Below are 19,140 nucleotides of genomic sequence, written 5' to 3' on the forward strand. Positions count from 1 at the left end.
CTAGATTTTAAGGATCTGTTAGCTCATCTTCTGTAATGCAAACATTAAAATGTGGAGCTTCCCGGTAAAGTTCCAGTCACTTTATAAATTATGTAACAACACATCTCCACAATAGAGCTCTTGTCATCTACACAGGTTTGCAAAGCTTGGTTTTATGGAGTCCTTTGAAATACCTAGTAAAATATTTGCACTGTAGAAAGGGGTAATTATCACAGCTTGAAAACTCAAGCCAATGTGTTAATCACACGCGTAAGCTATAGAAAGAATGAAAATAAATCAGGCAATCTCTTTATGTGCTCCATGGGAGAAAGGAAAGACTTATTTGTTTAGAAATTCTTTTTAGCTGCATTCTTTGCACCAGGACAAAGGGACTGGTCCACTCTATGGCTCGGAGAACCTTAGAAGGTGTTTGCCTTTGCATAAGAGGATATCCTGGGCAACCAGAGCCACAGCAATGATTGCAGGATATATAGGATCATTTCCTGAAAGTCAGTGCTGCTAACAAGTGTAAGCGCATGTCACTTGCTGCGGACACGAGAACTAAAGAGCTGGGAGTAGGAGTGAATTAAACTGTAAGAAACCTGTACAGCTTGTTCTCAGGTAAGAACCCTTCTAAATTGATTAAAGACTACTCCATTATATGGGTGGAAGCCACTGATGATTTTTACTGACTTGTAGTATTGCACCCTTAGAAGTTTAATGTGTTTTTTGTGTTGAAGCATGATGAATTTAACTAATTAAGTTTACTCAACTGTGGAAAGATCAACGCAATTGTTAAGAAGATCACAACTTATATCTGCAGCAAAGAAATTATAGTCACCAACACTGGTTTCTTGGTAATCCTAAATGGCAGAGGCTTTACTTCAATTCCATGTTTTCAAGCTGTTATATAGCTTTTAAAAAAGTTTCATTTTACGAGCGTGTGATCTTATCTCAACTAATGTGCATGGTCTAATGGGTGTGCTACCATAGATGTGCATCAAGTTGGCATGTCTCCTTGTTTCTAGTACTGTAGCAGTGTTCTCCGTTAGCACTCCAGTTGCAAAACTACAACTCCCAGCATGCCACAGGTTGACGACCACTGTTCTATACTATGCGCCATGCAATTTGCACTATTCTACTATAACAATTTAATAGCATTTCACATAAGGCGTAATATAATAATTTCAATAGGAAAATTAATTTTAGGCAACTAAACTTAATGTCTTGAAGAATCTAATAAATAACATAGTAACATAGTATATAAGGCCGAAAAAAAGATATTTGTCCATCCAGATCGGCCTGTTATCCTGCAAGTTGATCCAGAGGTAGGCAAAAACACCCCTGTGAGGTAGAAGCCAATTTTCCCCACTTAGGTCCCTTTCACACGAGCGAGTTTTCCGCGCGGGTGCAATGCGTGACGTGAACGCATAGCACCCGCACTGAATCCTGACCAATTAATTTCTATGGTGCTTTGTACATGAGCGTTGTTTTTCACTCTTCAGTTCTGCGTTGCGTGAAAATTGCAGCATGTTCTATATTCTGCGTTTTTCACGCAGCCCTGGCCCCATAGAAGTGAATGGGGCTGCGTGAAAAACGCATTGCATCCGCAAGCAAGTGCGGGTGCGATGCGTTTTTCACTGATGGTTGCTAAGAGATGTTGTTTGTAAACATTCAGTTTTTTATCACGCGCGTGAGAAATGCATCAAAACGCATTGCACCCGCGCGGAAAAAACTGAACAACTAAACGTAACCGCAGACAAAACTGACTGAACTTACTTGCAAAATAGTGCGAGTTTCACTGAACGCACTCTGAACGCATCCGGCCCCAATCCGCAACGCCCGTGTGAAACCAGCCTTAGGGTCCATTTTGCGGAACGGAATTGCGGACCCATTGATTTCTATGGCGCAGCACGATGTGCTGCCCAGATCCGGAATTGCGGATCCGCACTTCCGGGTCCGCAATTCCGATCCCGAAAAAAATAGAACATGTCCTATTCTTGTCCGCAATTGTGGACAAGAATAGGCATTTTCTATTAAGTGCCGGCGATGTGCGGTCCGCAAAATGCGGAATGCACATCGCCAATGTCTGTGTTTCGCAGATCCACGGATCCGCAAAACACAAACGGACGTGTGAATGGAGCCTTAAGGGGGAAAAAAATCCTTCCCGACTCCAATCAGGCAATCAGAATAACTCCCTGGATCAATGACCCCTCTCTAGTAGCTATAGCCTGTAATATTATTACGCTCCAGAAATACATCCAGGCCCCTCTTAAATTCCTTTATTGTACTCACCATCACCACCTCCTCAGGCAGAGAGTTCCATAGTCTCACTGCTCTTACCGTAAAGAATCCTTTTCTATGTTTGTGTACAAATCTTCTTTCCTCCAGATGCAGAGGATGTCCCCTCGTCACAGTCACAGTCCTGGGGATAAATAGATGATGAGAGAGATCTCTGTACTGACCCCTGATATATTTATACATAGTAATTTGATCTCCCCTCAGTTGTCTTTTTTCTAAAGTGAATAACCCTAATGTTGATAATCTTTCAGGGTACTGTAGTTGCCCCATTCCAGTTATTACTTTAGTTGCCCTCCTCTGGACCCTCTCCAGCTCTGCTATGTCTGCCTTGTTCACAGGAGCCCAGAACTGTACACAGTACTCCATGTGTGGTCTGACTAATGATTTGTAAAGTGGTAGGACTATGTTCTTATCACGGGCATCTATGCCCCTTTTGATGCAACCCATTATCTTATTGGCCTTGCCAGCAGCTGCCTGACACTGGTTTTTGCAGCTTAGTTTGCTGTTTATTAAAATTCCTAGATCCTTTTCCATGTCAGTGTTACCGAGTGTTTTACCATTTAGTATGTACGGGTGACTTGCATTATTCCTTCCCATGTGCATAACTTTACATTTGTCAGTGTTAAACCTCATCTGCCACTTCTCTGCCCAAGCCTCCAATCTATCCAGATCCCTCTGTAGTAGTATACTGTCCTCTTCAGTGTTAATTACTTTACACAGTTTAGTGTCCTCTGCAGAAATTGATATTTTACTGTGCAAGCCTTTTACAAGATCATTAGTAAATACATTGATGAGAATAGGGCCCAATACTGACTCCTGAGGTACCCCACTAGTGACAGTGACCCAATCTGAGTGACCCAATAGTACTAGAATTATGAAAGTAGTATGCACAGAAGAAAAACACATTTCAATTTTTACTACAAGTATGACCCCTTTCACACGAGCGAGTTTTCCGCGCGGGTGCAATGCGTGACGTGAACGCATAGCACCCGCACTGAATCCTGACACATTAATTTCAATGGGTCTGTGTACGGGAGCAGTTTTTTTTTCACACATCAGTTCTGCGTTGCGTGAAAAACGCAGCATGTTCTATATTCTGCGTTTTTCACGCAGCCCTGGCCCCATAAAAGTGAATGGGGCTTCAGTGAAAAACGGATTACAACCTGGAAGCAAGTGCGGATGCAATGCGTTTTTCACTGATGGTTGCTAAGAGATGTTGTTTGTAAACCTTCAGTTTATTAATCACGCGCGTGAAAAACGCATCAAAACGCATTGCACCCGCATTGAAAAAACGGAACTACTGAACGCAATCGCAGACAAAACTGACTGAACTTGCTTGCAAAATGGTGCGAGTTTCACTGAACGCATCTGAAGCCAATCAGTCACGCTCGTGTGAAAGGAGCCTATTAGTAAGAAAACCACTAAAATTGCAAATGATTTAAATAGCACCAGTATATCCTGCAGTGCAGTACAAAAGATGCAAACATGTGCCTCATGTATATACTAACAGTTCATATTAAGTATCAGTGTGTCTATGGAGTTACAGCTACAAGCTAATTCCACATATTATACATATGTATCTCTAAGGTGAGGTTCACATCGTGCAGCCAAATTCTGGTATTCTCTTCTGGTATAGGAACAAAATACCAGAATCATTGGAGCTGCTGACGCCTGACGGATCCCATTCACTATAGTGGGTCTGTCAGCTTTCCGGCATGAATAGGACAAATTAACAATGTCTGCATCGGTATTTTTTCATTTCTTTTAATTTAGTGCAAGTATAGCCTACACGTTGATCTCTTTTGTTTTGCGAGTCCACTCTGACCTTAGCAGTTAAAAATTTCCACATATTTCCCCAGCTCTCTGTAAAGCTGGGACATAGGGCCTGACCTCTTATTGTGGAATGCTTTGTGAAAGTACCTCTCTATCCACCTAGCTGATATCAATCACCATGAAACATTTTTATCTTCCTTTTTATATTTGGGTGATTTTTCTTTATCTATGGAATGTGTCATGGACTTGTTATTCTAAGGGGCAGTGGTGATGTTTATACTACAGTGGTGTGGATGTCAGAGGTATACATGAGCACTTATATCCCAGTGCTTGTCTGCTTCATATATGATCAACTATAGATAGCCAGATACAGAATATAACAAGGGGAAATTGAAATACAACAATAAAACATAGACTGTAACAAGGTAAAATAAAATTGAAGAAGGCTTACTTTTAGCATTTTATTTTTTTATTAATAACCCTCAATGAATCCCAGAGAGGGGAAGGCAATGTTTTCCTTTGAGGGAAGTTAATGTTTCTATTCTTTGTAATTTGTAGCTTTTTACTTTTATTGTGAGGATTTGCCCAGGATTTTTACTATTGATGGCGTATTTGTAGGATCAGTGGGTGTCCAACACCATACACCCCCACGATCAGCTGTTTCAGGGTATCTCAGTCACCTAAACTACACAGTTCTTGCCACTGTATAGTGGGTAGAGCGGGTTACTGCAGTGCTGCTCACGTTTAATTCAATGGGAGCAGTGCTGCAGTAACAGCCCTGTCCACTACACAGTGGTAAGAACTGTGTAAAACTGGCACCACAGCTACCCCTGATCATCGGGGGGCTGGGGGCGGGGGGGGGGGGGGGGCGGAACCATGCGGATCAGATATTTATGACCTATTCTGAGGACAAGCCAACAATATTAAAATCCTGTACAACCCCAATACAGGGTTTTGGTGCAACCTCATCTGGAATATGCAGTTCGGTTCTGGCCACTATTTTATGGAAAGGATGCCCTGGAGCTGGAAAAATACAAAGAAGAGCAACTAAACTGATAAGTGGCATGGAGGGTCTTAGTTATGAGGAAAGGTTAAAAGAATTAAACTTATTTAGCCGTGAGAGAGGCATCTAAGGGGTTACATAAATAACCTATATAAAAATATAGATGGCCCGTACAAAAAATATGGTGAAGGGTGTTCAATGTAAAATTCCCTCAAACGACAAATCATCCATAGTGCCATTTTAAAATACTGTATGTTTGCTTAATCAGATAAACCCTTCCAAGTAGAGAGTTGGTTTTACCATGTTTCTGCAACAGATTTTTCCCTTAAAGATGCAGTTCTAATATTTCAATAAAAAAAATATATATATATATACAGTGCTGCCCATAATTATTTATACCCCTGGCAAATTTTGACTTAAAGTTACTTTTATTCAACCAGCAAGTAATTTTTTGACGGGAAATGACAGGTGTCTCCCAAAAGATAATAAGACGATGTACAAGAGACAAAAAAAAACATTTCTCAGCTTTTATTTACATTTGAGCAAATCTCACTGTAGAAAATCTCAGAGGACGTGGTCAGAAGCCAAAAGTGACACCTGTGCTGGCCAGGATGATAGTTAGAGAGGTAAAAAAGAATCCAAGAATCACCACCCAGGCCATCCTGGTGAATCTGGTCTCTGCTGGTGGCAATGTCTCAAGGCAGACAATCCAACGGACACTGCACACTGCTAGGTTCCACGTATGCAGACCAAGGAGGACGCCACTTCTCCAGATAAGGCACACAAAAGCTCGCTTGGCCTTTGCAAAAGCTCATCTGGGCAAAGAAGACGACTTCTGGTCTTCTGTGTTATGATCAGATGAAACAATAATTGAATTGTTTGGTCACAATGATGTTTCCTTCATTTGGCGTAAAAAAGAAGAAGCCTTCAATACAAAGAACACCATCCCCACTGTCAAACATGGTGGTGGGAACCTAATGCTTTGGGGGTGATTTTCAGCCAATGGACCAGGGAACCTAATCACAGTAAACGGCACCATGAAAAAAGAGCAATACATGAGGATTCTCAACGACAACATCAGGCAGTCTGCAGAGAAACTTGGCCTTGGGCACCAGTGGACATTTCAGCATGACAATGACCCAAAACACACAGCAAAAGTGGTGAAGAAATGGTTAGCAGACAACAACATTAACGTTTTGGAGTGGCCCAGCCAGAGTCCAGACTTGAATCCAATTGAGAATCTGTGGAGGGAGCTAAAGACCCTCCAACCTGAAAGATTTGGAGCTCATTGCTAAAGATGAATGGGCACAAATACCTGTGGAGACATGCAAAAAGCTGGTCTGCAATTATAGGAAGCGTTTGATTGCTGTAATAGCCAATAAAGGCTTTTCTATTGATTATTGAGAAGGGTATGAATAATTTTGATAAACCAAAACTTGTTTCCCTTTTATTTATCAAGTAAGTGAACCAATATCACCCATAGCGCAACCAATAAAAGATATATGGATCTATTTAAATTACAAATCACAACTCCAACAACATGACTTTTATACAAAATCACTGATGTTTATTAGTACAAAATAGAGTTGCGACCGACTGGCCACACAGACATTAAGAACACTTAAAATGTCACTCAGACTGCAGACGTGTGGTAATTACAGTACATATACGTAAAGTGCAAGTGCCTATATAACCTTACAACAATAAGATACAGTCAGTGCCTATAAGAGGGTATTGTCCTGTCTATAATGCATTATCAAGAGGTCAAATTATGGACCCTAGACTATATGGACATCAACTCACACTATGTTATCTAAAGAATAGTACAATGAACAAAGAATAAAGCATACTGACCAACGTATCTACCACAACACCAGCAGTCCGTGCCCCGACGCACGTTTCGCCGTCAGCTTTTTCAAGGGGTAAAGAATGAATAATTTTGGACTGGACACTTTTTGCTCAAATGTTTTTTTTTCCACAATAATGCCTCTTGTACATCGTCTTATTATCTTTTGGGAGACACCTATGTCATTTCCCGTCAAAAAATTACTTGCTGGTTGAATAAAAGTAACTTTAAGTCAAAATTTGCCTGGGGTATAAATAATTATGGGCAGCACTGTATATATCAGTTCATTTTGAATCATATTTTAAAGAAGTTGTTGGCTTTTGGACAACACTTGTATATATTCCCTTTTACAGGTACCAGCTACTTAGGAATCTGTAGCACACTGCCTCTCCATGTATTCACTTACTCTCTATGGGACAGCTGGAAATAGCCAAAATACCCTTTTAATCGCTGGTAGTCATTACAAGCTAATACATGACTGCCTCATCACTATATTATGCTAACCAAATACCAGTGTGCCAGCATTCAGACATTAGTGCCAATGTACTAAAATCAGTGTCAGCCTGAAGACATTGGTGCATGTTATCCAGCGGTGAATGTAATTCAGACTGATGGTTGTAATCTAGGCCCTCGCATCACAACTAATGTTTGTGTGTAGAAATGTAGGGAGTGTTTTTAGGATAAATACTGAAAAAAATATTAAATATTTTTTAGCAGGCTAGGCAGCAATTCTCCTTTTATTTAAAAAAATATATATATTCGACTTTCTGGCTAACTACAAGCCCAAACATTTTTGAGATGTAGTTTTGCCCAATGTATTCCCCTGTTAACCACTTACACTGTACATGTATTGTGAAAGCCAGGGCTTAGCAGGTGCCATAGCCACTGGGTGCCTGCTGTTTTACACACCTGACACCCAGAGGCAGTGTCCGTGATGAGCAATAATGCCAATGGTTGCAGTTGACCATGGCATATGAGGTACGCATTCCTGGGGACTGAATGGCTGACCTGCACCGAGATTGAGGGAGCTGCTCAATTGCTATGAAAGCCTCAGACTTTTTGAAGGCTTTAAGACCTGTCATAACGACGTTCCTATCAGGCCCCTGAGGAAGAAGTAATCAGATGATCATGTTAAAACTTTAAAAAAGTGTAATTTTTTTTATAAATAAATACATTTTTAAAATACAAATAAAATAAAATGTAATCACCCTCTTATTCCATATTAAAATAAATAAATAAATAAATAAATAAACATCAATAGCCTTGCCAGGCCGCTTTGCTACTAGGTATCCTTTCAAGGGACTTTCAGGGGCCATATGGGGACATTTTTTCTATTTTGGAGACTGGTCACCCGGGCAAGAGGAAAAAACTGTGTTCAATTAGCGATACATTAAATAGGGTTTGGAACAAGATAAAAAAAATATTAGGTGTAACATGCCCTACTCACTTTACCCCACTTTGGCACAATTATAATTTAAAATAATTTAAGTCAATTGTAGATTATAAATACTGGAATTCACGCGGAATTAACCTCTTAACTCATATATAATATCACACGATAATATTATTTATTTAGATGAATTAATAAAAGGTACACCGGTAACTCTCTTAGATAGATATAGGTATGCACAATTTAGTCACGCATATACGAGCACTCAGGATAAAAGCCTATTGGCTATTAGGGCAAGCCCTTTTTTGGATTATTGTTTCAGATTTAAGGACACCCAACTCACACTCTCTTAAATACACTGCTCAAAAAAATAAAGGGAACACTTAAACAACACAATGTAACTCCAAGTCAATCACACTTCTGTGAAACCAAACTGTCCACTTAGGAAGCAACACTGAGTGACAATCAATTTCACATGCTGTTGTGCAAATGGGATAGACAACAGGTGGAAATTATAGGCAATTAGCAAGACACCCCCAATAAAGGAGTGGTTCTGCAGGTGGTGACCACAGACCACTTCTCAGTTCCTATGCTTTCTGGCTGATGTTTTGGTCACTTTTGAATGCTGGCGGTGCTTTCACTCTAGTGGTAGCATGAGACGGAGTCTACAACCCACACAAGTGGCTCAGGTAGTGCAGCTTATCCAGGATGGCACATCAATGCGAGCTATGGCAAGAAGGTTTGCTGTGTCTGTCAGCGTAGTGTCCAGAGCATGGGGGCACTGCCAGGAGACAGGCCAGTACATCAGGAGACGTGAAGGAGGCCGTAGGTGGGCAACAACCCAGCAGCAGGACCGCTACCTCCACCTTTGTGCAAGGAGGAACAGGAGAAGCACTGCCAGAGCCCTGCAAAATGACCTCCAGCAGGCCACAAATGTGCATGTGTCTGCTCAAACGGTCAGAAACAGACTCCATGAGGGTGATATGAGGGCCCGACGTCCACAGGTGGGGGTTGTGCTTACAGCCCAACATCGTGCAGGACGTTTGGCATTTGTCAGAGAACACCAAGATTGGCAAATTCCCCACTTGCGCCCTGTGCTCTTCACAGATGAAAGCAGGTTCACACTGAGCACATGTGACAGACGTGACAGAGTCTTGAGACGCCGTGGAGAACGTTCTGCTGCCTGCAACATCCTCCAGCATGACCGGTTTGGCATTGGGTCAGTAATGGTGTGGGGTGGCATTTTTTTGGAGGGCCGCACAGCCCTCCATGTGCTCGCCAGAGGTAGCCTGACTGCCATTAGGTACCGAGATGAGATCCTCAGACCCCTTGTGAGACCATATGCTGGTGCGGTTGGCCCTGGGTTCCTCCTAATGCAAGACAATGCTAGACCTCATGTGGCTGGAATGTGTCAGCAGTTCCTGCAAGACGAAGGCATTGATGCTATGGACTGGCCCGCCCGCTCCCCAGACCTGAATCCAATTGAGCACATCTGGGACATCATGTCTCGCTCTATCCACCAACGTCACGTTGCACCACAGACTGTCCAGGAGTTGGCAGATGCTTTAGTCCAGGTCTGGGAGAAGATCCCTCAGGAGACCGTCCGCCACCTCATCAGGAGCATGCACAGGCGTTGTAGGGAGGTCATGCAGGCACGTGGAGGCCACACACACTACTGAGCCTCATTTTTTCAATTGTTGGATCAGCCTGTAGTGTGTTTTTCCACTTTAATTTTGAGTGTGACTCCAAATCCAGACCTCCATGGGTTGAAAAATTTGATTTCCATTTTTTTATTTTTGTGTGATTTTGTTGTCAGCACATTCAACTATGTAAAGAACAAAGTATTTCAGAAGAATAATTAATGAATTCAGATCTAGGATGTGTTATTTTTGTGTTCCCTTTATATTTTTGAGCAGTGTATATCATAGATTTCGGGACTGTCTGGGGGAAATAACCACATTTAAAAGTGAGGGAGGCTGGGAAGCTGAATTGGGCGATGGGACCATCTTGGAATGGGATACAGTATATAAAAATATAAAAAGAGTATCGATCTCTCAGAAATATAGATTGATTCAGTTCAAGGTTGTACATCGCCTATACTACTCCCCTGCCTTCCTCGCCAAAATATATAAGGAAAGGAAGGACCTGTGTTGGAAATGTTCATCAGAAAATGCAGATTTAGGTCACTTACTAGTCCAGAACTGGGTGGGTTCTGGACTAGTATTTATGAGGAATTATACAAAAGATATAAGATTGAACTGAACCGAAGTTTTACGCAGGCAATACTGGGTCTTTTTTCCCTTTCTGAGTTGACCCCCCACCAACTACTAGTCAGTATGGAAGGCTTCATGGTCGCAAAGGCCTTGATAGTTAAATATTGGGATACAAAGAATAGCCCTAGCTTCTACGAATGGAGGGCCCGGCTAGACACTATTGAGGCCTATAGAAGAATAGCAAGGAAACCGGAGTGACGATACTTTGAGAGGGCAGGTTTTCTTCTTCGCTCCAGGTTCCCAAGACCCCTTACAGTGGAAATTTTTGGAAACAGAAATTAAGGTAGAAATTAAAATACGGGCGGACCCCGCAGCAGTGAATTAAAAGGGGAGGGGTGGGTTCAAAGGATCCAATGTACTAATTTGTGTAAAATATTTCTGTAGACTTGAATTGTTTGATATGGAAATCTGTATATTTGGTTCAGAAAATAATAAACGATTTATAAATAAAAAAAAACATCAATAGCCTTGCCCGGTCCCAAAAGGGCCTGAACTTTATAAAAGTATTTATCTCGAATGGTGTGATGGAAAAAAATCTAATCAAAATGGCCATTTTGCCATATTTTTGGTCTCTTCACCTCCCAAATAAATAAAGTGATCAGTCATATACACTCCAAAATGGTATCAATACAAAATACAGATTGCCCCCGCAAAAATTGAGCCCTCAGACAGTTCCATAGATGTAAATATGGCATTGCAAATATAAATTTTTATTTTTCAGTTTTTTTAAAGTAGCAAAACACAAAAACTATAAAATTCGCTGTAATCACTGTAATTGTACTGACTCGGAGAAAGAATAGGGAATGCCGTAAAAATGAAAACCATTTGGAATATCTTTTCAGCTTCCTACTACAGTGTATGTAATATTAAATGGTGCCTTTTAGAAAGTACAACTTGTCCTGCAAAAAAATAAGCCCTCATACCGCTATATGACCTGAAAAAATTAAAAGATAGTTATGGCTCCAGGAAGGTCAGTATTAAAAAATGAAAAATGAGTTCGTGCTGGGTCCTTAAGGGGTTAAACACCAAGACAAGAATTATAAGGATTCCCAAAATGTAGGTCCTTCTCTTCAACACTGACAGTCAGAGATGGCAAATAATTGACATACCATAACCAAAGAGGAACTCCTTAACTTCCTGCTTGTTCTCCTGCTTAACCCTTTCACTGTTAGAACTTTGTGGACATGTTTCACATTTCTGATACACTGTATTCAAGTAAAACCTGAATGATTAAACAAAAAATTATCCTATTACCCTCATACCCATATATGATTGCCCCCCCCATCCCCAACTATGTCAGCAAAGATAAAACATACAGCAAAACTGCAGATTCTTTTAGCATTTTATAAATAACTAGCAGGATGACACAGCTTCACACAGGTATATTTCCATTAATTTATTTAACGTTTGTGTGTGTCGTTAAATGATATTGACAGTATCCCCCATAACAGTGACCAGAGCACCCCACCCCTTAACACTTAGGCTACTTTCACACCTGCATTAGGTGCGGATCCTTCTGGTATCTGCACCGACGGATCCGCACCTATAATGCAAACGCTTGAACCATTTTTTTTGTTCATGATAATGCAAACTGATCCGTTTTGATTTACACTGAAAGTCAATAGGAGGCGGATCTATTTTCAATTGCACCATATTGTGTCAGTGAAAACGGATCCGTCCCCATTGACTTACATTGTAACTCAGGACGGATCCGTTTGGATCCGCATCGTCAGGCGGCCTCCAGAGCGAAATGGAGACTGATTGGAGGCAAACTGATGCATTCTGAACGGATCCTTATCCATTCAGAATGCATTGAGGCTAAACTGATCCGTTTTGGGCCGCTTGTGAGAGCCCTGAAACGGATCTCACAAGCGGACCCAGAAAAGCCAGTGTGAAAGTAGCCTTACCCTCCACCGTTCCCTACCCCTTTAATAGAGACCTCCACAGCGCTTGCTCCTTTAACAGTGACTTCCACAGTACACCGCTCCCTTAACAGTGACCTCCACAGTACCCCACTGCCTTAACAGTGACCTCCACAGCACCTGCCCCTTTAATAGTGACCTCCACAGTGCCAGCCCCTTTTTAACAGTGACCTCCACAGTGGCCCGCCCCTTTAACAGTGACCTCCACAGTGCCCTGCCTCCTTAACAGTAACCACTACAGCGCCCACCCCTTTAACAGTGACCTCCACAGCAGTTGCCACTTTTTTAGTAACCTCCACAGTACCCCATCTCCTTAACAGTGATTTTCAAAATAACCTGCCCTTTTAATAGTGACCTCCACAGCGCTTTATTCCCTTAAAATGTGACCTACCCAACACCCCGCCCCTTTACACTGACATCCATAGCGGACCATCCCCTTAACTGTTACCTCCACAGCAGCCTGCCCCCTTAACAGTGTCATCCTTTCAAGATGACAGTGAAGAAAAATGGCAGTGAAGAAAAATGTCTGTGTTGTTATGTTATGGTGTAAAACTGTGTGTGTGCAGAGACTTAAGGACCTTCGAGCTTTTATTGGCTGATAAGGGTCATGTTACCGTGTGTATGGCAGTTGGGACATGAGTCAAAGACCTGTGGGCTTTTATTGGCTAATGTAGGTCATGTGATGGTGCCATATTTTAATTTCTTGGGAATATCTGAAGAAGGGTACATCCTAGACTAGAGAGCTGAGGCATGGTCTAAAATCTTCCCAGACACCCGATGTACCTACAGTATTTGACAATTGCAGATCGGTCCAGTCGTTTGGCCGTGCGTAAAGAACAGATAAACAACAGACAGAAATTCTTTTTTATATATATAAGAAAAAATTATCATCATGAACTATCTATTGATATACATTATACAGTTTTAGGGTGTCCACATAAAGCAGCCAAAGTGCTGCAGTGATGTATGTAAAAAATCACAGCAGTATTGGTATATTTGATTATGTGTGTGCAGTTTTCACATGTAAAATTGTAATTTTAGTTACCAAAGCCACTCAGTCACAAACAAACTTTCCAAAAAATGTTGCCACTTTTCTTTCTACATTAGGCTACTTTAACACTTCTGGTAGCATTTTTTGGCAGGCTGTTCCGGGGGGGGGGGGGGGGGGTTTGGGGACAGTTATTGGGTTTGCCCCAATATGCTTGGGTTTGCCCCAATATGCTTTTCAGAGAATTTAGAAACACTTGGCTGTAAAAAAGAAAATTACATATTTTACATATTTTACTATAAAATGTCACTTTAGGCCCAAGTTTTTCATTGTCACAAGGGGTAACAGGAGAAAGTCACCACACAATTTGTTAATAATTTTCTCCTGAATACGGCAACACCCCATATGTGGTTGTCGACTGCTGCATTGGTGCACGGCAGGCTTAGAACAGATGGAGCACAATATGGTTTTTGGGGGGAAGATTTCACTGGAATAATTTTCAGGTTCTGTGTCACATTTGAAGTTACCCTGAGGTACCCCAAAATGTGACCCCATTTTGGAAACTACACCCCCTAAAGTATTCATCTAGGGATGTAGTGAGAATTTTATTATTTGATGGTATTCATCGAGGAGTATAATGAGAATTACATTTTGGAATTTGTCTAATTTTCCAAATTATAATTGGCTAATAATATAATGAAATGCGGAGTGTTACAAAACAGTGAATTGCATAATAAATGAAAAATGGCAATAAAAGAAGTAAAAAAAAAAGTAAATTGATACATTAATAATCTAGGGAAATATGGTAAATGCGGAAACACTGCTTAATGAAAAGTCCAAGCTTATCTGGACAGGTGTCACATTGATATATGGTATTCCGCAGTATCCCATTCTTGTAACGGACCCTATACATCTCTTTTGGGCTGTGCTTTTTTTTGCCCTTCTGATGGGAAATGTTGTCCTGGGATAATTCTGCTGGCATGACTAGATGATGCTATCCCACTGCTATCCTGGCGCTGCTCTCCAAATATTAAGTTCTTGAAAATCAAGATATGTTCCTTGGTTCCCTGCTTTTTGGAACATGACAAAAGAATTATACAGGGCTACTTGCATAAGGTGGGCTGCAAGTTTCTTATACCAAATGTGGGATTTCCTGACCATGCTATAGGGCTGCAGCATTTGGTCTGCAAGTTCCACCCCCCCCCCCCATATATTTATTGTAATCGTGTATGCAGACAGGCTTACAGACGGTGGTATTTGTGCCGTGTCCAGGAACAGGGCTGTTACTGTCTGGATGTATATAAGTCATTATGAGGACATCATCTTTTTTTGCAAAGGCTTCGGCAGGCCTCTTAGATTGCAGCATATGGTGCCACATGCCACTGTCTTTCTGACTGAAAGGCACCTGAAAAGAGGTACGCTGGTGTAATAATTGTCCATGTACAAGTGGTACCCCTTATCTAAAAGAGGTTGCAAAAAATCCCACACTATTTTACCTGCCACAATGAAGGAAGGGGGGCATTCAGGAGGGCAAAACTGGGTATCTTTGCCCTCATACACTCTAAATTTATAGGTGTAGCCAGATCCGATTTTACAGAGCTTATAAATTTTTAGCCCAAATCGTGCCCTCTTTCTTGGCAAATATTGGTGAAATTGAAGCCTGCTTTTAAAAAGGACAAGTGACTAGTCCACGGCAATATTTTTTTCAGATGTGTAGGCCTCTTTAAATTTTTAATTCATATAATTTATAAGGGGCCAAATTTTATAAAGCCTGTCATGGCTGGGGTCATCACGTGGGGGGCACTGTGTGTTGTCAGCAAGATGAAGAAATCGCAGGATTGTCTCAAATCGCTGTCTTGTAATTACTTCCCTGTACATGGGGGTATCGTACAACACATCTGATGACCAATAAGATCTCATAGTGTTTTGTTTTATGAGACCCATATTTAGAAGGAAGCCCCAAAATTTTAAAATGTCCGCCACAACAACAGGGCACCATACGCCATTCTTGGCGTAATATGAGGTGGGGTGACTAGCGATGAATTGAGCAGTGTATAAATTGGTCTGAGTGACCAATCACAGTGATCGGGAAACAGGGACCGCTGTGATTGGTCCTCTGACGGGTGCCTGGACAGCTCTGCTGTCCCTGACAACCGTTAAGATGCCGGTGTCACCGCAAGTATACTTGAGGTGACACTTTCATTTCATGACGTACTGTGCACGTCATGATGCGGTAACTAATACCACATCATGACGTACATAGTACGTTATTCGTCACTAAGGGGTTAAGCAGCTTTGTGAATTTAAAAGGGTTGTTCTACCCAGAGACCTTCCAGGCAGACCCCCAGCATGGTTGAACCTGTGGAGGGAATGATATTTACCTGATCCCTGCTACTTAGTTCAAGCTCTTTCGTTCCATCACCACCGCTGCAGCTCTTGAGTCTCCACACATCAACATCTGGTTTGTCATCTGGCCATAGTGGTGACATGTCCCCCAATGCATCATACCACTGAGTAACGACTCATGGGGGACACCTCACTGCTGTGGTCAGTCATTGGCTGCAGAAGCCACATGAAATGCAAGCACTACAACTAGAATAATGTTGCTAGGCCTGCAAGTCTGTTGTCACTTTACAGCCCAAGATGTAATACACATACGCTCTAAACCACCAGATCTGGACTAAATTTGAAACAAATGCTGAGATTTGACAAAGCACCATTAACACAAACTTTGTAAATTGCGCTTATGTCTACCCAACTGTGGCAAATTAGAAAGTAGTTTTTATATTAATTAAGCATAGGACTCCTTATTAATGGTGTTTGTATATCTTTCCCATGTATTTTGCATTTATTACCATGCTGCAAATCCATGCCGATTACGTGGTTTCTTACAAAATTAGCTCTAGTGTCTGCGTGAATTTTTTTAAAAAATATTGGAGCTATATATCCGACAGGAAATAACTGAAATGTTCTCAGAGCGTCAGAAGGATATGATGGTCAATAATTGTAAATTGGGATAATCTATCAACATTTGGAGCAGATTTCTAAACCATTTCCCTTTTCTTTTTTTTAGGTTTTATTGTCTTAACTTCCAATGGCTGAGGAACACATCCACAATCTTACCGACATTCTGGATTTTCTCAACAGTTCATTTACTCTTTGTTCAGTTGACCTGGATGAAGGAGTAAAGAAGGTCTTTCTATTCATTCTCTACCTCGTTACCTTTGTTCTTGGATTGGCTGGAAATCTGTTAGTGATATGGGTAAACTGGCAATCAAGAAGAAGAAAAAGCTCTATTAATCTCTATATCCTCAACATGGCGGTGGCTGACCTTGGGGTGGTTATTTCCTTACCTTTCTGGATGTTACAGGCCATGTTAGATTACACTTGGCTGTGGGGTAAATTCCTGTGTAAATTTACCCATTACTTTTATTTTGCGAACATGTTCAGTAGTATCTACTTCCTTACTGCTCTGAGTGTGGACCGTTACTTGACTTTAACCTCTTCCTCTGTTTTTTGGCAACAAAACCAACAAAAAATCCGTAAGGCTCTTTGTATTGGGATCTGGGTGATATCAGCCATATTCCCTATACCAGAAGTCTTCCATATGCAACTGGTGGATGTCATAGATCCTGAGTGCATGTTCATGGCACCATTTGAGACTTATGATGAATGGGCCCTTGCTGTTACTATAATGACAACTGTTCTCGGATTCCTGATTCCTTTCTTCATAATCCTTATCTTCAATGTGATGACGGCCTGTCACATTTGGAAATCTAGAAGACCAGAAAGCAGTAGACATTGTCGGCTTATATATGCCTATATACTGACGTTCCTACTCAGCTGGCTTCCCTACCATTCTATTCAAATTACGCTAGTCCTTCATGGAAGCTACATCTACCTGAACTGCCATGCAACTGCTGTTCTGTATTTCCTGTATGATGTCATTGACTGTTTATCATTGTTTCATTGCATGGCTAACCCAATTCTTTACAATATTTTCAGTAAGGACTTTAGAGGCAGATTTATTAATGCAGTTGTTAAGTATATTCCTAAGGAAAAACAAGATAATGCTAATCCAGGTGAAAAATCCACATCCATCACAGATCATTCCGTTGTAATAACTGCAGAACCTGCCATTTTGACAAATATAGTCCATGTCTCAGAAGATAAAGTCATGTAATATTAAGCTTTTCCTATGTAGCAAAGCTATAATTTTATAACAGTCCATTCTTCTCTTGTATACCACATGCATACCTGTTAAGAGGTCCTTTGTCTGTGTAATCCAAGATCATTTGTCAAGTATGTCCCTCGGCCCAAGCGCTCCAAATTACGAGGCAGGAATGATCTAGACTGATATTTGGGCTTATTGCTGCAGGTTCGATTTCAGCAGCCCACTATGATCCCCTGTCGTTTCTGGTGGAAGTTGCTGCTCTTCATACATTTCTTCCACACGGCGACTGTTGCAGAAATAATGTACTGTACTATTACATGGCAGCTATTCAAAAGAATAGCCAAGCATGTAATTGGACCAGGTCTGATGGAGCAATAGTTGTTCTGTTATCAGCCCTTTCCTCTGGCACATATAAGGGTGGTACCAAGTGGGCTTCCCATCCTCTGTATGATGTACATATACCCGAATAGGGCATATGGAAAACAGTTACAAAGGCAACACAGACCATTAAATAAAACAAAAGTTAGAAAATGTTGAAATATAAAGCCATCCATAGGTAATCCTGTTTTTGTCCAAGTTTCAGTTCACCCTCTGACATCACAAAAGGCATAAATCACATTAAATGTAAATATTAACTTTGCTGTATTTAGCTGTATTTATCTACTCGTCACACCTGAAGAACATCGCAAGGATCTAAGAAATGAATTGTAAATATTGAATATTTCGTATCAAATAACTGTATCATATATGGAAAACTGTATTTTCATTAAATATAAGGAAAATTCAATTCTGCATTTAGTCTATATATTATTTTTCTTGATTTTGCTTCAGTCTTTATCCTAAATTCTTCTACGTACACCCAGTGGGGGGAATAAATGTACCAAGGAGTTGTTGGAATCAAATGAAACTTTACATGTGTGAGTGTGATGATGACATATATAGGGAGTGCAGAATTATTAGGCAAGTTGTATTTTTGAGGATTAATTTTATTATTGAACAACAACCATGTTCTCAATGAACCCAAAAAACTCATTAATATCAAAGCTGAATATTTTTGGAAGTAGTTTTTAGTTTGTTTTTAGTTTTAGCTATTTTAGGGGGATATCTGTGTGTGCAGGTGACTATTACTGTGCATAATTATTAGGCAACTTAACAAAAAACAAATATATACCCATTTCAATTATTTATTTTTACCAGTGAAACCAATATAACATCTCAACATTCACAAATATACATTTCTGACATTCAAAAACAAAACAAAAACAAATCAGTGACCAATATAGCCACCTTTCTTTGCAAGGACACTCAAAAGCCTGCCATCCATGGATTCTGTCAGTGTTTTGATCTGTTCACCATCAACATTGCGTGCAGCAGCAACCACAGCCTCCCAGACACTGTTCAGAGAGGTGTACTGTTTTCCCTCCTTGTAAATCTCACATTTGATGATGGACCACAGGTTCTCAATGGGGTTCAGATCAGGTGAACAAGGAG

General features: G+C 40.9%; 1 protein-coding gene across 1 annotated transcript; it reads left to right on the top strand.

Moving 5' to 3' along the window:
* Positions 1-366: 366 nt before the first annotated feature.
* GPR182 (G protein-coupled receptor 182) lies at positions 367-18,441 on the top strand. Its single transcript, XM_040425704.1, has 2 exons — positions 367-600; positions 16,549-18,441. The coding sequence occupies exon 2, from the start codon at positions 16,570-16,572 to the stop codon at positions 17,656-17,658; it is 1,089 nt and encodes a 362-aa protein (XP_040281638.1). The 5' UTR covers positions 367-600; positions 16,549-16,569; the 3' UTR covers positions 17,659-18,441.
* Positions 18,442-19,140: the final 699 nt, after the last annotated feature.

The sequence above is a fragment of the Bufo bufo genome, chromosome 3, assembly GCF_905171765.1.
Source record: "Bufo bufo chromosome 3, aBufBuf1.1, whole genome shotgun sequence".
Classification (NCBI taxonomy): domain Eukaryota; kingdom Metazoa; phylum Chordata; class Amphibia; order Anura; family Bufonidae; genus Bufo; species Bufo bufo.

Coding starts and splice junctions, on each gene's coding strand:
- GPR182 (XM_040425704.1), top strand. CDS start 16,570: ATGGCTGAGGAACACATCCACAATCTTACCGACATTCTGGATTTTCTC.